This window comes from Cheilinus undulatus, linkage group 6 (genome assembly GCF_018320785.1).
Source record: "Cheilinus undulatus linkage group 6, ASM1832078v1, whole genome shotgun sequence".
Classification (NCBI taxonomy): Eukaryota; Metazoa; Chordata; class Actinopteri; order Labriformes; family Labridae; genus Cheilinus; species Cheilinus undulatus.
Genome location: NC_054870.1, coordinates 26827474 through 26854181, shown reverse-complemented (window position 1 = coordinate 26854181; position 26708 = coordinate 26827474). Strand labels below are relative to the sequence as shown.

Sequence of the window (26708 nt, the reverse complement as noted above, 5' to 3'; positions counted from 1 at the left end):
CTACCTATGATGGCACTCTCAGGTGGGTTACTCACAACATCTACGCCTTACTTCAGCCTCAGTTTTTGAACCAAACATGCATGAATGTTCTGCACAGTACTGTATATACAGAAGTATTCACCTTCTTAGATTGTTTTACCCTTTTTTATTGATTTTATAAATCAATCATGGTCAATATAATTGTTTTTTTTTGGACAAGAAAAAACACAAAAACCTTATTCATTGTTCAAGTGAAAACATTTCTCCACAGTAATGTCAATTAAATAAAAACATATACTGTCAATAACTGCATAAGTCGGTATTTAGTAGCTACACCTTTGGCTGCAATCACAGCACTGAGTCTGTGTGAACAGGTCACAGTCAGGCTTGCACATTTGGGCACTGGAATTTTACTTAATTCTTCTTTGCAAAACTTCTCAAGCTCGATCAGGTTGTATCTGGATTGGGGATGAACAGTCTAGCACAAATTCTCTGTTGGACTGAGGTCTGGGCTCTAACTCTGTAACTCCAGAACATTCATCTTGGTAATTTTTCTGTATCTATCCCCTGAATTATACTTGTCAGTGACCTTTTCTTTGAGTTTCTGTGAGTGTTCTTTTGTCTTCATAATGTAATGGTAGCCAGTAAGACTGATTAACAAGTGACTGGACCTTCCAGACACAGGTGTCTTTATACTAAAATCACTCAAGACACATTCACTGCACTCAGGTGATTCCCTTTTCATTAATTGTGAGACTGCTAGCACCAATTAGCTTGCACTTTAAAGAGGGTGGATATTTTTGCAGTCACGTATTTTAAATAACATGTTTTTATTTAATTTACATCACTTTGTAGAAATCTATTTCCACTTTGACATTAAGGAGTTCTTTTTTTAATTTGTGTCAGAAAATCCAAATTATAATGACTGTGACTAATTTATAAAATTAATAAAATAGTAAAACATCCAAGGGGCTGAATACTTTCTATAGGCACTGTATGGACCCCAATCAGATATGTTACCAAACCCAGCTCTGTCTGGAGATAGCAAAAATCTAACCATCAGCACATCTAAGGCTCCCATCGCAACATATTACACATTGTTTAACACTTAAGAGTTAAAACTTGAATGACTGCATAGCAGCTATATGCCTCTGTGAGGTATCCCAACTTTTACCAACTTACAGGTACATCTAAAAAAATTAGAATATCATGAAAAAGTTCAATATTTTTTGTCACTCATTTCTGAAAGTGAAACCCATGTATTATATAGACTCATCACACATAGAGTGAAATATTTCAAGCCTTTATTTCTTGAAATGTTGATGAGTATGGTTTACAGATAATAAAAATACAAAATTCAGTGTCTCAGAAAATTAGAATACTGTCAAAAAGTTCAGTATTGGAAAGTCATGGTATCACACCCTAATCAGCTAATTAACTCAAAACACCTGCAAAGGTTTTCTGAGCCTTTAAATGGTCTCTCGGTCTGTGTCAGTAAGCCGCACAATCATGTGGAAGACTGCTGACTTGACAGATGTCCAGAAGACAGGCATTGACACCCTCCACAAGGAGGGTAAGCCACAGAAGGTCATTGCTAAAGAAGCTGGTTGTTCATAGAGTGCTGTATCCAAGCAGATTCATAGAAAGTTGAGTGAAAGGAAAAAGTGTTGGGAAAAGGTGTACCAGCATACAGGATAACCGCAGCCTTGAGAGGATTGTCAAGCAAAATCCATTCAACAATTTGGGCGAGCTTCACAAGGAGTGGACTGAGGCTGGAGTCAGCACATCAAGAGCCACAGCGCACAGATGAATCCTAGACATGGGCTACAAATGTGGCAGTCCTCGTGTAAAGCCACCCCTGAACCAGAGACAACGTCAGAAGCGTCTTACCTGGGCTGTGGAGAAAAAGAACTGGACTGTTGCTCAGTGGTCAAAAGTCCTCTTTCCAGATGAAAGTAAATTTTGCATTTCATTTGGAAATCAAGGTCCAGAGTTTGGAGGAAGAGTGGAGAGGCACAATATCCATGTTGCTTGAAGTCCAGTGTGAAGTTTCCACAGTCAGTGATGATTTGGGCTGCCATGGCATCTGCTGGTGTTGGTCCACTGTATTTTCTGAAGTCCACAGTCAACGAAGCCATCTACCAGGACATTTTAGAGACCTTCATGCTTCCTTCTGCTGACAAGCTTTATGGAGACGCTGATTTCATTTTTCAGCAGGACTTGGCACCTGCCCTGTAATGGGATTTTAGCTCCTTTGCCTGTCTTTTGATGTTTACTGACCACTGTATGTGTTGGTTGACCTTGCAAGAATAAATCTTTTTGTCGGCGGGCAGATAGTCTAATATTTCTTTTGTTCACCAGCAACAGAGAAAAATTGCAACAACAGCCCACACTGCCAAAGGTACCAAAAGCTGGTTCAATGACCATGGTGTTACTGTGCTTGATTGGCCAGCAAACTGGCCTGACCTTAACTCCACAGAGAATCTATGGGGTATTGTCAAGAGGAAGATGAGAGACACCAGACCCAGCAATGCAGATGACCTGAAGGCCGCTATCAAAGCAACCTGGGCTTCAGTTACACCCTAGCAGTGCCACAGGCTGATCGCCTCCATGCTACGCCGCATTGATGCAGTAATTCATGCAAAAGGAGGCCCAACCAAGTATTGAGTGCATAGAAATCAACATACTTTTCAGCAGCTTGACATTTCTGTTTAAAATATCCTTTTTTATTGATCTTATGTAATATTCTAATTTTCTGAGACACTGAATTTTGTATTTTCATTATCTGTAAGCCATAATCATCAACATTTCAAGAAATAAAGGCTTGAAATACTTCACTCTATGTGTAATGAGTCTATATAATATATGGGTTTCAATTTCAGAAAAGAGTTACAAAAAGTATTGAACTTTTTCATGATATTCTAATTTTTTTTAGATGTACCTGTATATCACTGGGAGAATCTGACATAATAAAAAGTAAACCACAATGTCAAGGAAACTAAAAGCTTTTCAAAAGTCATTACAGGTGGCTCACGCTGACATACCTTTTCAGTGTCTATTCCCCGTGACATGGACCAGGTGGAGGCAATGTAGTCCATAACTCTTTCACTCAAGCCCTTTGGCACCTGGTAGAGCTTAAGGAAGTCCCGGACACTGTTCAGCATCTCATGATAGCGATTTGTGTTGGCATACATCTGCTGGAAGATTGTTGTCACATTACCAAAGATGGTGGCATAAAGAAGGGCTGTGAAAATGAAAAGATAATGAAATAGAAATTCAGTATAAGAAAGCTAAGGGAAAAACTGAAGTATAATCAGGTGTTATGTGCTACCTTAGAGGATGGACCCTGCTTTGTAAGTTGATTTTTTAAATGCTGAGGGGAAAAGGTTATTGCACTTATACCCAACCAAATGAGTCTGAAAACTTCAATAGTTCTTCATTGTTGGACATCAGTGGTCAACTAGGCCCTTGGTTCCCAACCTGGGGTCCGGGACCCCCCAGGGGGGGCGCCAGAGATCTTAGGGGGGGCGCGAGGCCTTGTCTGCTCTGAGGCTGCCAAAATGAGATTTGCAAATATTGACTAAAACCATGATAAAGCAGTTATAAAGTAGTTCATACAAAGGTCTTTTGTTAAGAAAAGTATGCATGGACCTTTTTTTAGGGTTTTATCAGTGGAACAGTTAAAATCTATGTTGATTTTTGGCAGCAATGTGTCACTTTTTCTTCTCTCTTGGGTCCTGGGGGGCTCCGCTTTTCTGAGTAGCGTGTAGGGGGGGCTCCAAGGAAAAATGGTTGGGAAACACTGATCTAGGCTACAGTTCACTGCTAAGATGGGAACTTTATATTTACTGATTCAAGTTTTTTTCCAGGTCACTGTTAGGGTTATGAAGGCACAATAGTTTGGGTCCATGTTTTTTGCTTTATGTATTTTTTTTACAGTGCTGAGACAGAGCAGCTAGCCAAAAGTGGACAATCACATGTATCTGGGTTTTCAACAATGCTATTTCTATTTATTACGAACTACAAATCAACCTTACAAAGCCAGGTGTACAGCCACTATTTTATCATAACAGCAGCCACACAAACCCAAAAATTGATGTTGAGCTCAGAGGTTAAAAGGAAAACAGGAGCAGGGACTATCTCCAGTGGGATAGTTTGAAGCTGAGTGTGAAGTGGTTGGGATGGCGGTCAGCACATCCGAGTATGAGGCCATGGCTCTCTGCCAGAAAACAGTAGATTTCTCTCCAGGTGGGGAATGAGTCTTTGCCTAAAGTGGGGTACAAGAATCCCAGGGTGTTGTTAACAACTGAGGGTAGAATGGACCATGAGATTGGTGTGTTGGTGCACTATTGCAGACTTTGTACTGGACTGTCATAGTAAAGAGGGAGCTAAACTGGAGGGCAAAGCTCTAAATTAGTTTAGTTTAGTTTATTTATTTATCAAGGGACAGTGTGCAATGACACTGATAATTCATACAAAGTAAATAAAAACATGGTTCCACCAGATTTAGCGAGCCGCTAAGTTCCATCTTCCATTTACCATTCTGTCTTTTTTCCAAACCTCCCCTTTGGTCATGAGCTTTGGGTAGTGAACAAAATAAGGAGATCAAGAATACAAGCGGTTGAAAGATAATGGGAAGAAAGTGGATATATGAAAAGATGGACAAATCTTTATCAGTTTTCCGTCCATTTCCATTTATTACCCAGCTTATGCCACTCCGGGGGCTAGGACCTATCCCAGCTGTCATTGGGCAACCTGGACTGGTCACCACTCAATCACATGGCTGAAATATATAGAGACAAACAAACATGCACAGTCACACCTAGGGCCAATTTAGAGTCACCAATTAACCTAATGAGCATGTCTTTGGTGGTGGGAGGAAGCCGGGGTACCCAGAGAGAACCCACAAGTGCACGGGGAGAACAAGCAAACTCCACGCATAAGGCCCTAACTGGGAACTTTCTTGGTGTGAGGCAACAGCGCTAATCCCTACATGTGGCCTTGATTGATGTTCAAAGACAAAAATTCATCCAAAACTTGGTGAAATAGGACATCTGCTTGGCTGAGAGGTCCCTCATACTGTATATAAAGATGTGTTTCTAGGGAGGGCTGATGTAAAAGGGCACAAAATTTGCAGTAAAGCTTAATTTTTTATAGATCTAATGATTAAAGATGTTGTACTCTTGGATTTTAAAGGACAAAATAATTTCAAATCTCCCACACAAAATGTAGAACTTCCTGTATAACAGTGGTGGCTTTACATATACTATGTGACATAGTATGGAAAACCAAAATGGCCTTAAGACTTAAAATAAAATAAAAATCACGAGTGCTTTATTCAGTAAGGCATAAAACAAAACAGCTCATAACAGCCTCTAAATTAAATCAGCAAAACTCCCCCTTTAAGGAAAACAGCCACAAGTGCCTTTCTTTGAGTGTGTGGATTCATGTGTGTGTAACCATCCATTCTCAGCCAGTTACATCCCACTGAACAGATTTAGTGTTGTCTTGTGAGATAAGAAATAAAGAAAAGAAAGAGTATAGCAGTATGTCTCCGAGGTGGCTGAACTGGTGCAACAGCTGGCGTGTGCGTGGATCAAAGCCATCGCATGTCTGCTCAGTGTTTGTGTGCGTGTTCTCTTGGCAATGGAGCCCTAATTAGCCCTGCTAGAAGGGACGGACAGGAAACATGCCAACCACACATTTCAATTATCCTCAGAAGATGACAGTAACCTGTGCGTGTGCTTGTGTGTGTTTGTTTATTTCGCACAATCAAAGTGTTGAAACCCTACACAGGGAATAATACTAATTAAAAAGTGCCTGCAACTCCTCAAGGGTGAGGATAACTGCAACATTCGTCCTTTCATCGCTGATGCTCGTTTGTTACGCCTCGATTTCAAGCATTGCAGTAAAAGCTGATACTCTTCATCACCTATAAACAAAGAATATGCTCTTGTTTCCGCCATATCTTCCAAAATCAGCAATAACAAGAAAGGTTTAAAGGAGGTCTAAGCTAATTAAATCGAAGCTGATTTGACAGTCGCTCGCTTTAGAAGTTGCTGGAGTTTTTGGATGATCGGACCTCAAGCTTGAGCGCAGATGGCAATTCTCACTCCTCTGATAAGCAGAAAAACGCTGCAACAAAGGAAACTCAATCGTTCCCTGTGGAACAGCTCTTCATCTAGTTCCCAGCGTTGCTTTTTTCTTGCTGACGTACACAACTTCGTTGCAGCCTTCCTCGGCATCCAACAGCTGGCTTGTTTGAAGGTAGTTAAAAGACAGTAGTCAGAAACACGAGCCCCAGGCCAACAGTTGCTATAGAAACAGGACATATGTATAATGCCCCCCCTTCCCAAATCCCTCGTCACACTGTGATCTTCTACTGCCAGCGCCGATCCAGTGCTGGTGGTAAAAATAGAACAGTATCAGGGCATTCATATTTCATAGAGAACAGCCATGGTCTACAGTAGATTGCATCTACAACAAGCCTCCTGAGGCTGTCTGCGTTTTTGGATATTTAGTATGATCTGAAAAATTTAGGCAAGTCTGCAGATGAATTTTATGAACTCCTTTGGGAGTAAATTCATAAAACTGAATATCCAGAAAAGGTAAAAGAGAGGGGGCGAAAATCAGTGCTTGCCTCAGGGTTGAGATTGTAGTGGAAGAAAAGTACGACAGAGGTGAGGAGTGATTGCAGAGGGATCACGGGGAGCACTGTACTAAATTGATCTGGCAGTGTCAGTTATTGCTCTGAGGTGTTGCTCCCCACGTGCAGTCACACATAATGACACCGCGCTGTACAGCAAATTATGAGCCACACATGCTGGAGATATCTTATAAATGTTTAATACCGAGATGTGGAAAGAAAGGCATGCTGTGAAAATCTGCCTCCATCTCAGCATATCAGTTTAGTTAGTAAAAGCAGGTGGTGTAACTATAGTAGAACACAGGTCTTTGTTATTTATTTCTAGGGCTGAATGTTTGATTCTGTGAGTATGTTAACCACAAGAGGTGACAGAAAAATAAACTCTTCAGACTGTTGTGTAATTCTTTACTAATTTTCCTCAAATACTAATATATTTAAAGGCTGTTCCTCCTCAGTTTCAGACTTGGCATACCTTAATTTGAACATTTTCACGACGACTTCAGTAAACCACACAGTTTTGTAGAACTTCACTAAAGTGCTGCCTCTGAGGACTTTGTTTCTTTTTGCAGTTGCTTCATCTGTTTAATTTTTCTGAAAACTGTAAACCTATGTGATGATGCATTCTGCTCCCAAAAACCTCAAAAATTCAGCACAGTATTGAACAGCAAACTGAGGTAATGTGACTTATGTAGGCAAGAATAACAGAGGTCCCACTGTGCTGTGTTAAAGTGGTTTGACTGGAGAGAGAGAAAATGGTGAAAGCTCAACACAAGTTTTGGATTCAATTCTAAGCTTTTTGAGAGATTTAGTTGAATGAATGTTTCTCAAATAATGCTGATGCTCTGTTTCACTGCATTTTGTTTTTTTAAGCACATTAGTTTCCAAACAACTTTACTTGTAAGCCCCTGAACATTTTCACAAGAAGTTATAAAAGTTCAGCTTCACATGCCTGAAACACAATATTATGTGACAGGTTTATCAAGTTTGTGCTTATTAGCGCAGCAAACATGAAAATCAGCACTAGGGCAATTTAACAAACAGTGACGTGTGCATTAACAGCTTTACAACTCAGAATGGCCAAATGTTTGTGTGCACATTTATAGTACCCAGATGTGGAAAAAGTACACTGCAGTTGTACTCTGGTTAAAATTTACCTCAGTAAAAGTAATGGTCTTTACATTTACTCACGTAAAAGTAAAATGTATTCATTTTGAAGTTTACTTAGTTTACTAAGTATTAAGTACAGAGTAGTTACTGAGGAGTTGTTTGATAAAATATGATCTTTACTTATAGATCTCTAAGAAGGTTGTTCAGGTAAAGTCACACCTCTATAATAAAGTGAAATACACAGTAAATTAACAGTGTAAACTAAACTTAAAGAGTTAAATTTAACACTTTAAGATTGACTTTATTGGTCCACACTACATATAGTTAAACTACACTGTTAAAGTGTTAAATATTTTACAGTATGGTTCGCCTCATAGCATAATTGCTGAAGTCATTTTTGGCCAAATTGTGATTTTTGCCTAACTCTCTTCAGCTAATCAAAGTGTGTGTTACAGTCCATAATCACTATATGCCTAAGTTGTCTATTAGTTATTGTCTCTTAGGTCACTTTTATTTGTTATTTAGTCCTTGTTTTGGCTTTCTTTTTACAGAAACTTGTTCACACATCTGGTGGAACTAAATTCTTCTTTTTTTCCTGAAAACCTTCAAATATGTATTTTGCATTTATGCTATAAGGCTAATGATTGACGGAGCTGCAGTAGCTGCTGAAAATCTGTGATAAGGTGTAGGGCTGGGCAATTAATCGAAAATTAGATTAAATGGCAATATGGCCTGCTGCAATTTTCACCAGTGTTAGATTAACACTGACGGCTCTAATTTCGTGGCGCAGCGCAGAGTGGTGGCGGAGCGTGGTGCACCCCGCGCAGTGGTAATTTCATCCGGTGCACCACCGTGCGCAGCCAATTTGGCAATTTGGTAGACCGGGCTGCGCCGAGATGGGTGTGGCGGCGCACCAGGGGGAGGTGTCGACAGATTCAGCTTGGCGCAGTGACAATTTCGTGCCAAAACACTGCGCAGAAGGTGCGCTGAAAGCCCGCCAGCTCCAACCTGGTCTATTCTCGGCGCAGGCGAAGCGCGCCCAGTGTAGTGGTAATTTGGCTGACAGGTGCGCAGTGCGCACACATCACCAAAACCTCACAGGCAGGTTTCCAGAGTGTCAGGCACATTTCAATGCAATAAACAATCACAGCAACCACTATTTAATGTAACCGTCTGAACCAGCATATACATTTGTATCTATATAAATTGTCCCGTCACATCTGATGTCAGATCAAAGATGTCTGTAACCCGTAATTGAAACTCAACCTGATGGCAGCTGGGAGTGATAAAAACTAGCGAGTTCACATCTCTCAGCCAACTCCAAACAGCCATGGCATCCGATACGGAGTATATCTTCGGCTTCTCTCAATTTACACTGAGTGGTGTTGATAGTACTCTACACTGGTGTCAGTGTTAAAAAATTCAACTCTACTGGACTTCATGTAACTCTGTTGTGATAACACTAGTGACTGTTTTACAATTAACTCCAGTGGGTGTAGAATGTTATCTATTAATAACAAGATACAAGACATGCAAGTCTCTCAAAGAAATTTAAATCAGGTACACCCGATATCATTGATTGCCACCTCACATTATATAACTGAAGCAACATGAGGTATTTATGGCACACATGTGGCCCACATATCTTTCTCTGGATCTCCAATTAACCTCAACACTGAAGACCATTTCACTCAGAATTTAGTTTATGAGACTTTGGGAGTTAAACTGAACTCTGAAATGTTTAACCCTGAGATATCACTCCAGTTTTTGCTGTGTGTAAAGGCTGTTTTATGGTGTGATGTGGATTCATTTTCTAACTATCTGCTACTGTGTAGCCAACAGAAGTGGAAAAGTACAAGACTTTTGCTTATTAGTAAAAGTAAGTTACTCTGGTTAAAACTAACTCATGTAGAAGTAAAAGTACTGATTTTTCATTTACAGTAATATGAGTAAATGCAGTTAGTTACTTCCCCCCCGATGGTACCTAACTGTTAAACTTGTTGAGGTGTGCATCTACAACAAAAGTTACCACTCACTGTTTTTGCATCTTTGGTTCCTGAAGTACATTTCCACTTCAACACTTTGATGAGGCCTATATTTTTTAAGCTATTTGTTGCATTCACAAAATAAAATGTCAGGTTTTTGGAATCTAAACCAGAACCAGACGGCATGATGTCCATCAAGCCCAAATGCCAAAATGCACTAAGATCAATGTACCCTCCTTAATGCAAAAAGTCGCATGTTAACTGTCAATATAAAGCATACCAGATTACATTTAACACTTGTTTAGTTCAGTAGAAACAAAAAAAACATTTCTGGACTGTAGGGTATTATTGCTTAGTTGAAAAGATGGATAAATATCTGAAAAACTTTCAATAGATTTTGACTTCCTGAAGTGGAAATGAAGGAACAAACACGGACGTTTGTAAAATTAAACTACAAAAAAGCAAAAGTACTCTAAGCCTGAATCAAACTCCTTTAAGAGTGTGTCTTTGTCAAAGGCATATACTTTTAGTTGGGCAGGAGGCAGAGATAAAGAGAGAAAGAATTAATGTTAGTGTAAATTTAATAATAACTGCAGACAGAAGTCCTGGCTCTATTCAACCTGAGCAGCAGATTTCAGGCTACAGGAGAGTTAGAAATATTGCTCAGGTTAATCATCTGTAAAGTTCTATTTCCCAACTTGGATGGCTTTATCTATAATTCATTTATTCACCTATCTCAGTGGATTGTGGCTTTAAAGAGCATAGTTAAACTCCTCATGTTTCATGCATCTGTAGCCTGCATAGATAAAACAGCTCCACTCACATCCAATCATCATCATGGCCACAGCAAAGATTTTCTCTCCGTCTGTTGTTGGGGCGATGTTACCAAAACCTATGCTCGTCAGGCTGGTCATGGTGAAGTACAAGGAAGTGATGTAGACAGAGTGCTTGTTTGGCCCACCCTCCCATTTCCCTGAGCCGCTGGCGTTGAAGCGGTACGGTGTGCCAACAGTCTCAGCCAGGATGTAGAGCCAACTGTCCATGCGAACAATGTTGGTTTCTTCATCGATTACCTCGTAATCACCAATGCTGTACCTGGAATGAGAACACCAGAAAGAAACTAAATTAGAGGGTTTGGAAGGTATTCTGTAGGTTTGTAGTCTATCTCTTGGAGGATCAGGTAGCAAGGAGTTGTACTGAGGAACTGGGGTTAAAAGGTATGCTACCATTTGCTATTAAGCATTACAATGTTCAGCATAATTTAATTAGATGAAGTTCAGCATTAGTTAATATAGGAAGTCATAAACCCTGCTGCAATCAGTTAATGGCCAGCTGTTTTCAGTTATTGTCTTCCAGTTCTTACAGCCAATCAAGGCGCCCATAGAGGGGATAAAGGGGCCAGTCAATTGGGGGGCCCATGGAGGTCCACAAAATCATGTTCCATTGTAAATTGATCTATGATAACCACATTTTACAACAGAAAAAGGAATTTCATTTATGCTGTAGTACAGTAAAGTGTTTTTCAAATGTAAACCCATTCCCCTAAAACGGATTGACCTTTTTTGGTAATGTTAACAATGTGGACAGGAACATTGACTAAACTATCAGTAATGTCAGATGTATAGCTAAGTTATAATGTGCAAAAACATCGGAATACCAGAGAATAAAGTAGAAGGGACTGATATAACTTTAAGGAATAAATAATTAAATAATTGTAAAACTGAGGCAAAAGTTAGCGAAATGAGTTAAAAGTGGCAAAAATGTGTGAATATAAGTGGTGAAAAGTGGTAAAAGATTGGCAAAAATAGGTTAAATAGGGCAAAAATAGCAAATACTGTTTTAGAAAGCAAAAAGGGGAAAATGGCTGAAAATAGTTAAAAGCAGTTAAAACCTGCCAAAAATGGGTTTCAAGTGGCAAAAATCAGTTAAAGGTTGCAATAAAGGGCTAGACCTGGTGGGTAAAGAATTGAAAAAAGTTTAAAAAGTTGCAAAAGTTGTCTAAAATTGGCTAAAAGTGGCAAAAATGGGTTCAATGTTAAAACAAATATGGCAAAATGGGTGGAAACAGTGATGAAAAGGGGTTAAAAAGTGGCATGAATATGTAATTTTCAGGAAAACAGCCAATTATGTGGCCTGCTCATTATCCTTATGAGGCGGTACATTTAAATCTGATATCCTTCTCAGTAATCCCTGCTGCATCATGGCCAATCACATCATGCAGCTCCTGACAATCTTCACCTCCACCCCAGCCTCATCCTTTCTAGCCTAAACATCTTGTAGCACCCTGTTATTCACTTTCATGCTTCCAATGAGTAGATTGCTGCTGAACTAAAGTGCAACATATTCAACATGCACTGTAATGAATGTATCTATTTATATAGGGGTTTCTAGCAATGCACTCCCTAGAAAGGCAGAGCATGCTGCTTGATTGACCCAGGGGGCATCTTTTGAGCAAGGCGTTCACTGCCAAGTTAAACTATATGAAATCCATTTAGCAATAAATTCTTACACACATGATGAGATTTTTTTCCTGACTGAAAGTGTTTTTATGGGTTTGTAGTAACCCAGTTCACATGAGGTCCATGTTGAGAGCCAACTATGAATGTGTTTTTACTCATACTGACCATTTTAGAAAGGTATGAAATTATAAAGTTGGGGTGGAAAGGTCCTAGAAATTGGCGGCACTTTAAATAAGGCTAGTCACCAAAAATCAACAGTCATGCTAAGAGCTCTATTAGGCTGCAACTGATCATAGCAGTCATTTGAGCTTTGTGACTCAAATAACAGACCAGAGGTGGCAATGCTAATAGATTATACATTGTTATCCAACTTCTATGCTATGCTTACCCATATAACCAAAGCAGTTTGCTAGCTTGAATAATAAGCACTCAACACGAATAATGCAGAGGCTGCTTGAGATGTTGTAAATTTTTTATTTATGGTGCTTTAATAAAGGGCGGTGTTTATTCGGGTCACACAAGGTCCATGTTGCAAGTCTGGGACAAAGATTGCAGCAGCCAATGCATTTTAAATGCTGACCGAGGTTTTATGGAGTTGAGCCAAAGTTCATGGAACAACTTCACCAGGCAGTCTCAGGGATACAAGATATTGAATAAACTCCTGTTGTAGAAACTGGAAATCAGAGATTGCTTGATATCCTTTTTCCTGCTATGTGCTTTTAAGGGCAGCAATTCAATTCTGTTTCACTTTACTTGTGCAGTGCAATACTTAAATGATTATAAAGGTCTGTCCATCTATCAGCATAAAAATATCCATCCATCAATCTGGAAGAAACCTGACATATAAGCTGGCCTCAGTGTTTATAGTTACAGCTCATCTCACATGTGCAAACCCGAGTTGGTCAAATCTGTTAATCATACTTATCTGGGTTAAGATTTCATTTCTTTAATGTCAATTTGAAAAATGAAAACATGTCAAAAATTTTAGCTTCTGTTTTTTAGTTTTTCATTATCATCAAGTTCAAATGAACACATACTGGATTCAACTCCAGTCTGTATTTTTGTCAATAAAGTTTCCATTAGTAGAGCAATCAATGGATCTTCATGGATATGTTTGGATTACAGGGATAAAATGCCTCTGCCTGGACTTAATGCATCCTACTCTTTAACAGTGGTGGTCTAATCTCAGCATTCACTGTGCGACTGAAACATTTATGATACACGACCAAAACTCAAGATTTATGAATCATACTGCAGTCCGATAGTCGTACACAGAGTTTTAACACTGAAGAGTGAAATCAGGACAGACAAGGCACAGTGCCAGTATTACAACTTTGTCTGGGTCTGTCTAATAACAGAAGTTTAACCCTTTCCCTTTTTCACAGACAGATAAGTTCTAGACTTTAAAAAAAATGAAATGTTGGAGATGTTTGAAACATTTAGCCCATGATAGAGACTGGCTTTCCTACAGAACAACTAAGGAGCGATAATTTATTAACTGGTGCTACTAAGGCAAATGGTTCTTATTGCCCAATCCCAAAATATGATAGTGTTTGTTTTCTACTATCCTAAAGACCCATAAATCAATCATCTGAAGACCTTTCTTCACTTCTATGTAGCAAAAGTCTCTCTTTTGCGGACAAGCATGAATTATTGTTTGGTTATTGATCGAGGAATAGAGTCCAAGAGAAAAGAACAGTGTGCAGCACTTTCAGTCTGAGCTGAGAAACATTTTTATTTTTGCTTTAAATCACTGTAAAGATATTTCAGATCAGAGAGGAACACTCAGCTCTCACTTCTGTCTTTCCTTATTTGATTTTTCAGTTTCCCATGTCATAAAGAAACGTTAATCCAGTAGTGAATTCACACGTGACTCTCAGCAGGTGTAGTATTAGTGACCGTGGATGAGATCAATGAGGGCTCAAAATGCTGCGTCATCAGCTCTAGACATGCCCTCAAAGGGGTAGCTCGGTTGTGGTGGAAAGGCAAATCCTGTGCCCCTTGGGGTGCGGTGTTAAGTCAAACCATGAAGAGCCAAGCCGCTCGATGCAATACCCACGCTTCACCCCACTTGCATGAAAGAGAAAACTTACAGCATGAGGGACAAGTGTGAACAAGCAGCTCAATTTTCTGGTGGGAGAGCTCCTGAAATTCTGTATCAGTTGTTTTCTTTCTTCTGTTTTTCTGTTATTTTTTTTTTTTTATTTATGTTTATGTGCTGTACATTAAAAAAAATCCAACGTGTCTGTTTTGTAATGCATCAGCTTGTCAATTTTCAATGAAGAGCCTGCATCACATGTCTCACAGCTAAAATTATTTGAAAATCCTTATGAGGTAATACTGAACAGAATTTCATAAGAACGAAGGACAAATCTAGAGAAAATCTAAGAAATTAACTTTTTCTCTCAGACAGGGTTTGGACTTTTTTATTTACTACCCTGGAGATGATGATTGATGATAGTTTAACTTTCTCAAGTCAACACCGTAGCTCTGTGTGTGACCATGGAAACCAGAGAAACCACTGTGAGGGAAATGGTGCAGGAGCTATTTTTATTATTTCTCAGTCTGGTTTTGGAGGAATGCCAGTTTCACTCATTCAGCTTTTATTATACTGTCTGGGCAAGTACAAATGTTTATGATATCGGTCAGGGCCTCTTGTGTGTGTGGGCTGCCTGCAGGCTTGTGAACAACACTTCAGAACATACTTGAAATCTCTCAGACAGAATTTTTTTTTCTCTTTACTCTAAAAAGACAAAAGATCAATCACATAGGAAAGATTGAAATTTCAACTAATGTGTTTAAATAATCTGAAAAATCATTGTTTAAGTATACACAATATAATGTTGTTATAAGGGCATCGTCATCAGTCTGAGTGTGTCTTTAGATTTTCTTATAAACATATCAAATCAAACCCTACACAAGACACAAAGGTAATACTTCCACCACTCTTGCCCCCCCGTAGAGTAGATGATCTGATTAGACTTTAGAGGCCTGCACTCCATAAATTTGCATATTAATGAGGATGAACTAATTCTCCTGAACCAGCTATAACTCTTTGTGGCTTCAAGGAACAAAAAAACATACAGTTTTAGTGCAGGAAAACAAGCATGTTGGAAGAAAAATCATGGTTATTTAAAGCACTAATTACCTTAATCAATGGTCTCATTAGGTTAATATGCTCTACTAATAGTGTATCAAAGTCATCACTTCATAGCAGTCTATCTGAATGTGTTGTGTAATTCATTTGTTAGTGTTATATGTGCCTATCCTTTTTATCCCTTTTTGAAATGCTATGTATAAAATGGACCAACGGAGGTATCAGGCAGGAAAAAGCCACTTTTTACCAAGTGAAAAATAATAAAAATAATGATTATAAATAAATGAAAAATTATGATGTACCAAATGCAGGCCAGCCAATGAGCAGCCAGTCCAAAAACGCACACCAGCAGGACCAGTACAGCTGCCCCGTACTCGATGTAGTGATCCAGTTTACGAGCAACCCGACCCAAACGGAGAAGGCGGACCACCTTCAGTGAGCTGAACAGACTGCTGATCCCCTGAAACAGAGCAAAAACACAAAGGGAGAGAAAGCCATTAGAGAGTTTTAAAAGGATCCCTGTAAATAATGAGCACAGTTTAAGTCATTTTTGCAAATTTATTGAAAATAGAAAACTTAAAAATCACAGCGCATCAAATAAATTGGTTGGAAATGAGTTGGAAAGGAACACACCTCTCTATACAAGGCCTCACACCTGACAATGCATATCAGAGCAAAATCCAAGCCATGAAGTCAAAGGAACTGACTACAGAGTTACGAGACAGGACTGTTGCAAGGTGCAGATCTGGAGAAAGCCGCAAAAGAATTTTCTGCTGCACTAAAGGTTCCCAAGGGCACAGTAGCCTTTATGATTCTCAAATGGAAGGAGTCCAACACAACCAGGAATCTTCCAAGAGCCAGTTGTCCGGGCAAACTGAGCAATTAGGGGAGAAGGGCCAAGTAAGAGAGGTGACCAAGTACCTGATTGTCACTAACTGAGCTTTAGAGATCCTGTGTGGAGATGGGACAAAGTCTCAGGAGGACAACCATCACTGAAGTCCTCCACCAATCTGTGCTTTTTCCAATTGAGAATTATGGAGGCCATTGTACTCTTTCAGTTGACAGAAAAGGTTTTTGTAGTCTTCCCCAAATATGTGTCTTGCAACAATCCTGTCTCTGAGCTCTGCAGGCAGTTCCTTTGACCTTGAGGCTTGATTTTTGTTCTGAAATGCATTGTCAGCTGCGAGGCCTTCGACAGAGAGGTATGAGCCTTTCCAAATCATGTCCAATCAATTTAATTTACCACAGGTGGGCTCCAATCAAGGTGTAGAAACATTTCAGCAATGATCAAGAGAAATCTGAGGCACCTGAGCTAAATCTTAAGGGTTGCAAAGGGTCTGAATACTTATCTTTATTGATATTTCAGTCATTTTAAATTCTAATAAATTTTGAAAAAAATCTAAAATTATTTTTTTCACTTTGTCATTATGGTGAAGTGAGAATAGATTAATGACAAAAATAAATTCAAACAATTGTAGCATCAGGCCACAACATAATAAAATGGGAAAAATGTGGTGTGTGTATAAAAATTCCAGTATTTGATGCTTTTATTGTCTAATTTTGTATAATACACACAATTCCTTATTCTGTTGTTATCCTGTAATTTCTCATCAAGATTTATTAAGTCTCTCATGGACAAAGGTAACTTTGAAAGGTCCTGGTGTAAAGAAAACTTTGCATGATCACATGATATAATATGATGAGTAGTTTTTGTGTTTCATATTTTACTTCCTTGCAATGAAACTTAATCCTAAAAATTTTAATAAGATGATGGCTAACCACCCCCAAAATAACAGACAAAAGCTGTAGATTTAAATGATTTACACTGATTGATTTTGAAACAAATAGCAATGAGAACCCTTTAAGAGTTGTTTACCTTTGCTGAAGGCTCTCACTCCTCAATCAGATATTAGGCCAAAAATCAATGCCTTACTACATCACGACCCCACAAGAGTCAGTATGAAAAAGCCTGAATCTTCCTCATGAAAAACCAAACTTACAGTAAAACTGCATTAACAAAAAACTCAGCAAATAAGCATAAGATGAAAAAAAGAATTTAAAGTGTCAACCTATGCACATGACAAATTTTACGACTTCTATCGTTGTTACATAACGTGCAGCCAAATGTCTACTCAGCTTGAAACATCCACTCAGTGATTCAAAGAGACATCCCATCGGTTTGCTGGTGGTCTTGTACGTGTGTATGTGTGAATGTGTAGGTGTGTGTATGCTGGGAGGAGTATTGATTTAGCTAATGTGCTGTGGTGTGCAATCTGAGTACGACTGCAGCGCTCGCTGTCACTTGATCTGATCTAGCTGCCTGCCAGACCCCTCAGCTCCTCTAAAATCACTTTAAACCTGAGCTCAAACACAACTCAGTTTTCAGAGTAATATCTCTGTTAAGTTCTGCTGTGAACTCCACAAACACAAGTTTGAGATTAATTTTCAGCACTGACTAGATTTGTGAACTTTTTTTTCCTTTTAAATAATTTATCTATACTTTTCCAATTTTACAACAAACAGCCCCATCTGAAAGAGAACATGCATTTCAAAAGGGCTAACAAAGACAGATTTGTGAAGTTTTTAAATGTTTTCATTTTGGGAAGTTGCTTCTTGTTAAGATAGATGAAAACCATTACCTCACAGGCTATGCTTATTTATTAAGCTATGGTAAAGTGTGCTTGAAGGGATATAGCAGGAAAGTGTTTTAAAAAAAAATCTATCATTCTGATTGTACATTGCGGTTAAAAGCTTTAACAAGCAGAAATGGACGTTTAACGGTTTTCATACGTGACAGACAGATGAGAAGGGAGCAACCAGTGTGAAAACAGAACACATGATCACAGAGCAGATCATATTTGGAGACATGTTTGCCAGAATTCAATAAAACGCCACAGATTCATGATGGTGTAATGTTTTCCTCATGATGATTTCAGACATTTGACTGTCAGTACACACAAACAAATAGCTGGTGTTTGGCCAAAAACTCATTTCTCAATATTCATGATTTTCTTTTTTAAGTGCTATTGGTCACCTTTTACATCTGTCTGTGGGTTTCACAAATTTTAAACCAATAAAAAGTGTCTTAAAGATACTGACAGACCATTCAGTGTCCAATTGTTTTCCCCCTTTGCTGAGAAGTGGTGATTTTGGAGATTGGAGGTTATGGCTCAACAGCAGCAAATGAAAAGTGGCAAAGAAGAATGTATAACTACTTTGCTAAAAACTAACATGTTTTTGTTTATTTTTTGTGAAAATATGTTTAGTATTAGTTTGCACTGAGACAGGATTAGGGTTATAGGCAACTTTATTCAATTACAACTGTAATATAAAAGTAGGAACGGTTTGTAGTTACAAACTGCTGCTGCAGCTGCTACAGTGACAATAAAGTATACGTCTTTGCAATTACACATTTAAGCTCCTGACTGGAAATAAAAAAGTCCAGAAAAAGGCTTAGAAAGGCTGCTAAAATAATAATACTGCTTTGAAATATGTAGAAACTTTGTTCAAGAGTCTCTCTGCTGAGGCAGATTTTTCAATGCCCCAATGACTTTTATTTTTAATTTCAAACCATCACTTTGCTGCTGTTTATTTTTCACAAATGACATGTAGCTGCTGACTGAAGGACTATATCAGCTCTCATGCAGCTTTAATGTCGGTGTTTTTCATTTTCAAACTGCAGAACACAATCAGATGGTTGTCATCTCCAGACAATAAAAAGCTTTCGCTGGGCGAAACTAAAACAAGCAGCACAAATCTCAACTTGCTCCGTGTGACATTTACTTCATGCAATGATGCTTCTGCTGTTGTACTCTCATCCAGCACAGCAGCTGAGATGTCGGCACCCGAGTCACTGTTGTAGGGTTATGTGGAACGATATGTCAAAGCTTTCATGGAGGGGTTGACGTAGCCTTATTGACAGGTGTGAAGGTGTGCCTACAGAAATGCAAACACAAAACTGTTCTAATCACACTAAAGCGTACTTGAGTGACAGCTCGGCGGTTCCAATTCTTCCCATCACGTTCCATGCATGAAAACAGGCAGAAGAGGAATGTGGGGGATGGGTGGGCCATGCAAACAGAATGGATGGATGAAAAAGAGGAAAAATGCACAAATAAGACAAAAATTAGAAGCATGTGATGAATAAACAATTAAAATGCAAAAAATATCAGTTTTTAAAGCATGTGAAGTATGGCACAGCATGAAAGGTTTTGCTTTAACACATAGACGGCAGCTAGAAGCTAGCTTTGTTGTTATTTTTTGTTACCAGTCATGAGAAACTAAACTGACACAAATATTCTGAAGTTCAATCAGTCTCCAGTTGATGTACGGCGCATTAAAAATGCCAAGAATAGCTTTGACAGGCGCTCCTCGTTAATGATCTTCCCTGTTTGGAAACCTGTTGGGGAAAAACAGCCATCAAAGTTATTCATGTCAGTCGTTAAGGTCTACAGTGGCAGCAGAGATGTTTCAGTGCTGGGTTTAATAACATGGGCAATTGTTTACCCGCTCTCATTTATCCTCACCATGGATTGCCTCACAGCAATCTGGAGCAAAATTGGAGTCACTGAGATGTTACAGAGACACGCTAGATGATGATCCTGGAAGTGGATGGTCATAGCAGTAATGGATGTCGGTACAGTAAATGTGTTCATAACCTTATCACAAGCTGATTGTACACTCCAGCCTCACTGTAAACATACAGCAAGAGTATGATGCTGTACTGTAATGTCAATGTGGAAACAAGCTATTGTTTTTATGACTGAGTATTATTTTATTATAAATACATCACTGTTAATTCTATAAAAAGCAAATAAACCTCTTTGAATTCTTCCAGAAATCAAGGTTGTGTCAGCAAATTGGTGGCAAAATATTATTTCTACCATTATCTGTCCACCAGTTCACAGAGCTGTGGTGCTCAGTTTGGGCCATTGTTAATTTCCTTGACTAAAACTATGAGTAAAATGTTGGTCAAATACTTTTTTAACAAAGGGGAGATGAGACTAAGACTAGCTAAAAGGGGGTCGATGATAAATATGACAAAAAAGTATGTTTATTTTTTATCAGGGAGACTAAAATGAAACTAAAATGTAAGTGCTAGATTGATGGACATTCAAAATTCATATTTCTCCACTGTATAAATAAGGTAAATCTGTATTTTCATCAGTGTATCAAAAATCAATTAAAGTGTTGATAATTCATTAATATTAGTTGTTTTGTGTTTATATTATTTTACAATTAAGATGATTAAATAAGTTCAAAGAATAGATGTTGTGACTAAAAGTAGAGACTAAAATATAAAGACTTTTTGCCAAATAAAACTTGCCTGAAAGCTCTTTGAATTTCTGCTGAGTAAAAGAAGACAGACTTTAACTATTAAGGTCGAAAATATTTGAATGGGACTAAAACTATTTCTAAAACCTATTTCTTATATATCTATTATAACACTCAGCAGCAACATATGTTTTTCGAACCTCATATGGGGCTGTCGAGAAAATGTTCAGGCCCTGTAAGTCACCCCCTGGCTCCCCCAGTGGCACTGTCTCCTCACCAAGGTTGTTATAGTTAACAAAAACTAACTAAATAACTAAAACTAACACAATAATTATTTTGATAATCAAAAAAAAATTAAAAAAAAATTTAGTTAACTGAAAATAAATAAAAACAAAGCTTTACCAAAAAAAAAAAAACTAACTAAAACTGTATCGTGCACTTACAAAACTAACTAAAATAAAATAAAAATGGAGACAAAATATCCTTAGTTTTAGTCTTTGACACAACCACACAGACTGGCACCTACACACAAGTCTGGGGAGTGTAAAATTGCCTGATCTGATTGGTTAAGACTTCACACAGTGGAGTTTTCAAACATCATCATGAAGTAAATAAAATGATAAGTGAAGAGTACCTTGTTTTAATATGTTTTTGAAAATGTATGATACTCACTCAGTCCCAACATCTATCTGTAAAAACTAAAACTAAAGCTAAAACTAATAAAAACTAAACTAAAATGAAGCCTTTTTGCTAAATAAAAACTAAACTAATAAACCAGCAGTCAAAACCAATAAAAACTAAACTGAAATCAAACACAGAAAGTAAAAACGAAATACAAATAGAAACTAATGAAAAATCCAAAACTATTATAACCTTGCTCCTCACAGCAACAAGGTTCCTGGTTTAAGACCGTATTGGTCAGGGCCTTTCTGTTTGGAATTTTCATGTTCTCTCTGTGCATGTGTGGGCTCTTTTCAGGCCGTCCAGCTAACTCCCACTGACCAAAGCCATGCTTGTTGACTGTTTGTAAATCTAATTTGACCATTGGTGTGAGTATGAGTATATCAGGTTATATCTCTCTTTATTTTAGCCTTGTGATTGAATGGTGACCTAGACAGAGTGTACCCCACCTCTCACCCAATGACAGCTGTGTAAGCCATTAGGCTTGGGTGGTATCCACTTTTTAATCTGTCATACCCTCCCCAAATTTTACCAGGGTATACAGTATTACCATGATTTACAAATATTGCTAAACTTTATCTACATTTCAGGACTTAAGAAGAGTTCAGACGTTTTTAAAATCTGTTGATGGGATAATTATGCTCGACTTTGCGGCTGCAGCACACAGCACCTGTGGTTATTAACAGCCTAAACGTTAACATTTTTCATCACTGATCAACACACAGAAAGAAGAATTAGCGTGTTTTTTAAACTAACGATACTATGGATCACATTACAGCTAGCAGAGCACTTGAACACTTTAACTTTAGAGAGGAGCACACCACTGTGCCAGCCCAGTGCTATGCAAGGGAGCCAGGCCATTGCGTGCAGCGCACAAGTTTAAATATGCCGGTATAGCTCTTATCGCCTTCATTATTTGCCATATTGAAATGAAATCATAAGCAGGATTTCATTTATCATCACAAAACATCTTCACACACTGGCAGTGGTGCTGCTGGTGGAGGGGGACAAATATTTAAAGGCAATTATTTAAAAAGCAATTATTACATGGCACTGTCTTAATGACAGTAACTGAAGCAATACCGTGGCTACTTATTAATACCCCGGTATATGGTATTACCTTATTACTGCCCATTCCTATAAGACATCCCTCTGTTTTGTGCCTGCCCCCTCCAATGTGGCTAATTTGCTATGCAAGTATTTGTAAACTTTGAATGAACTGGTCCGACTGAGTAAAATATGGCGAATTTTGATATACGTCCGTACGTGTTAGACCAGGAGTCTGACGCTGATAGTTTGGAGAGAGAGGGGGAAGAAAACCAGCAGCAGCAGCGAAGGATAGAGCAGAACGTATCTGTTTGGTAAGTGTTACTGTGTTACTAAATGGCTAAATGGCTAAAAGGCCTTGTGGGGGTGGTCTGTTCTGCTTTGCCGGCAGCATGGACGAACCATGAACCAGTCAGGAAATCTTATTGCGATGACCTCATCAGTTCTCTCCCTGTTCGCTCCATTGAAATCTCATTCGGGAAGATCTCGGAGAGATCCCAATGAACCGTTTTCATCAGTTTAAACTCTAATACCAAGATTTCTGCCACATACGTTTATCTTGCGGTTTGAAGTATGGACACCCAACATTGTGACTTTATATTTATGTTTTAAAAATACCCCCTCTTTAATCAAGTATTGCTAGAATTTTGGTTGCCAATATGTTTACCATTTACAGTATCATCTTAGTTTAGTCACATATTAAATAAAAAGATCATTAAATTCTTCTTGTAAAAATGTTTGTTTAGAGAATTAGCATGATAGCACCTTGTGCCACCTAGCACCATTTGATAGGCCCCCAGAATTTGCTGGGGGCCTATCAAAAGTGGACCTAAAAGCATGTGTCAATATTTGATAATTTATATACTTATTTGTTTTCAGACGTGGCAACAGTCTGTGGTCAGCATGATGAACAAACATCTTCAAGAAGAAACAACACACTTTTTTAAATAACAACACATACTTAAATAACTTAAAGTGTTTTACTGTTTTTACCAGTAAAGGATCAGATAACAACATAGCTAACCTTAAATCCCTAAAGGCTGTTGTTTTTCCCTTTTGCTGACCCCTGATTGTGTGTGCCCTGGCCATCTGAACTTGTCAGCATTTAGGATGCTGAAGCCCTGAAAAACTAGAAAAGGCCAAAATGCTTGACCTGCACTATAACTTAGAGCTCTGAGCCTAACAACAATCCTCTTTTTTAGCATTACCACAGCATTTTACAGTCACTTGTACTGTATGCGCTAGCCGACAGCTCCCTCAGAGCTCTCAGTGTGACACACCGGGCCGTTAAATGCTACCGCAGCATTTCACACAACTACGCTGTTGCAGTAACACACACACACACACACACACACACCCACACACATCATGAGGCATGACACATTTAAGCACACACAGGCTAACACAAATTCACACAAAGATGCATTATTATAATGAAATCTGGCAAGTGTAGGATCCCGAGGCTCCATTCAATTTATGTACGTGCGTGTCAGTGGAAAAAGCTCCATATACTTAAATGTTTAGACCTGATACAGAAGCACCAAAGATATGTTTTCATTCAGCAAGGCTAAAGATAGGCATCAGCTGACAGATTCTATAAGTAAACACAGAATATTTTAATGAGTAAGCACTCTTCTGAGTTATTTTCCCCCTCAATGATATAAAAAAGGGTGAGACGTGTGTGAACTAAAAATAAACAACCTCCCCAAGGAGATGTAAATAAACAGAAAAGCTTAGAGAACACCAAAAAGCCTAATTTATTCACATTTCTAATAAGGAGACGGTAAAACCAACCCAAAACACGGTTCACCTTAGTTTGAATCACAGACGGTTTTCCCATGATTCAGTGTTTCAGTCAGTTGTCATAAGGTGTTAATGGTTTTAAGGCATCAGTGACAAAGCAGAGGACTGCAGAGTGCCTCGGTTTAATAATGCAACACTCCTTCCCCCAATTAAAATGTGCCAATTATGTGGAGATCCTGTGATAGCTCTCCAGCAAACACTGCCTCATTATGGGCCAACATTTATGAATTCACAAACAAGCATATTATTATGCTGCCTCTTTCTTATACAGTCACCATATAAAAAAAAACAAAAAACAAAAAACAAAAACTAGTACACAGGATGGATGCAGGGGGGGTTATAAAATGTGTTTCAAGGTCTGGCTGGAAAGGCTCATTATCTGTCAAGCTCCTAAGAACTTATTACCACAAGGGTTTCAACTAATTTAGAGACAAAAACCTGCATACAAAGCTTTTAGATATTTGTTTTCGAGAGAGAAAATCCTCTTAATTTTGAAGGTGGAACTTGCAGATGTTTGGTTTGAAGGCTACATTAAAAAATTAACAGATTTGCTGCTGAATGTCTGTTAATCAAAGATCATTTCCAAAAGTTTTGATACATTTCCAATACCACCTGTAAAAACGATTGAGTATCTGCTATTTTAACAGTGAAAAAGTACCAAATCTTTAAGTACTAAATCTTTTTTGATAAGGTAGAGGTCTAAGAAAGAAGTTTTTATAATTGAAGACATGAAATTAGCCAGTATGGGGTGTCTAAGACTTACATTTTTGTTCCTCTAATATTGAAGCAGGTATCAGTAGATTTTTACTTGTATCATATCCAAGCTTTATATTTTGACACCCCTTCTTCTTTTTCCAACACGAACCCAGACCCAGTGCTCTCACCTCATCCACATTCTCAAAGGCGTTGATGACATCATATGGCAGGCAGGACAGCAGGTCGATAACAAACCAGGTCTTAAGGTAGTTCATCCGAATCAGCTTGGGATCTGAGATGACCTCACCGGCGGGTCCAACAAAAGTGGTGTGAAAGTTTAAAACAATATCCACCAAGAAAATGACATCCACGATGCTGTCCACCACCAGCCAGGTCACGTTGTTCTGCTTGGTCTTGAAGGAGACGTTGTAGGGGACCATGATGGCTGTGTAGAAGGTGAGGATGAGGATGACCCAGTCCCACGTGGTCTTGAAGAGGCAGTAGTGGAGGATGATGTGAGGAGGGGTTTTGGGGGTCTCCTGCTTGTACTGAGGTAGGATATCTGAGCCCAGCTGCAGAACCTGCCAAAAACAAGGAGAGACACAGTCAGAAAAATACTGAATCATATGCTGGAGAAGATGTAGCAGACCAAACACATACAGTGCCAATAAAAACTATTCACCCCCTTTAATGTTTTATCTTTTTTATTGATTTTATAAATTAATCATGGTCAACATAATTTGGCTTTTTTTGCCAAAAAAGAACCTCTTTAATGTCAAAGTGAAAAAAGATTTCTACAAAGTAATATTAATTAAATAGAAACATGTAATGCTTAGCAAGTGTCTGCATAAGTATTCATCCCCTCATGTCAGTATTTAGTAGATGCACCTTTGGCTGCAATCTCAGCACTGAGTCTGTGTGGATAGGTCTTGCACATATGGACACTGCAATTTTACCCCATTCTTCTTAACAAAACTGCTCAAGTTCTGTCCAGTTGCACAGGGATCAGATGTGAACAGCTCTTTTCAAGTCCAGCCACAAAATCTCTTTTGGATTGAGGTCTGGGCTTTGACTTGGTCACTCTAGAACATTCACCTTGTAGTCTTTAAACCATTTCTGTGTGGCTTTCACTGTGTGCTTTGGGTTATTGTCTTGGTGGAAAATAAAATCTTTTACCAAGTCCTAGTTCTCTTGCAGACTGAATAAGAGTGTCCTCCAGGACTGAACCCTGGGGAAGTTTGGTGCCTTGGATTCTTTTTGTCTCCATCCCCTGACTTTACTTTTCAATAACCTTTTCTCTGAGTTACTTGAAGTGTTCTTTTGTCTTCATGGTGTAATGTTAGCTAGGAATAATGGTTAGTTACTGGACCTTCCAGACACAGGTGTCTTTATACTACAATCCCTTGAGACCAATCGCTGTATTTAGGTGATCCCCCTCAGCCAGCATGTCCTCGTGGGCCCCACATGGGTTAAATGTAGGCTACAGGGTCCCATGTAGGTCTGTCCGTGGGTTCCATGGTGGCCCCACCTATGATTGCCCATGTGAAGTGCAAGTGTGGATTAGCCCATTTGAGTCCTGTAGGCCCCAATTTAGGGATCCAAGATGAATCCTACTTGTAGTAAACATGGGCAATTGCAAGCATCTCTAGATGGGGCCTATATGGGTCTCTTGTTGGCTGATCCATACTTGCAGTTCAAATGGGCAATCACAGGTGGGGCCGTGATGGAACCCATGGGACCAATATTGTAGCCTGCATATAACCCATATGGAGCCCAAATGGACATGCTGGCTGGGCCATTTCACTAATTGTGAGATTACTAGCACAATTGGCCAGACCTCTGTTGAATTTGGTCAGTCACTTTAAAGGGGGTGGATATTCATGCAGTCACTTATTTTACACTACTTTTTTTGTTTGACATTACTTTGTAGACAT

The 26708-nt window shown here is 38.8% G+C and overlaps 1 protein-coding gene across 1 annotated transcript in view; it reads right to left on the bottom strand.

Annotated features, from left to right (window-relative positions):
* Window positions 1-26708, bottom strand: part of kcnh1a (potassium voltage-gated channel, subfamily H (eag-related), member 1a) — a 60081-nt gene that overhangs the window by 14682 nt on the left and 18691 nt on the right. Inside the window, exons 7-10 of the mRNA XM_041789714.1 lie at window positions 24963-25355; window positions 15576-15733; window positions 10541-10812; window positions 3024-3223 (exon numbers count right to left, since the gene is read on the bottom strand). Of these exons, the coding sequence (XP_041645648.1) occupies window positions 3024-3223; window positions 10541-10812; window positions 15576-15733; window positions 24963-25355 (1023 nt within the window). The remainder of the gene's footprint in view (window positions 1-3023; window positions 3224-10540; window positions 10813-15575; window positions 15734-24962; window positions 25356-26708) is intronic.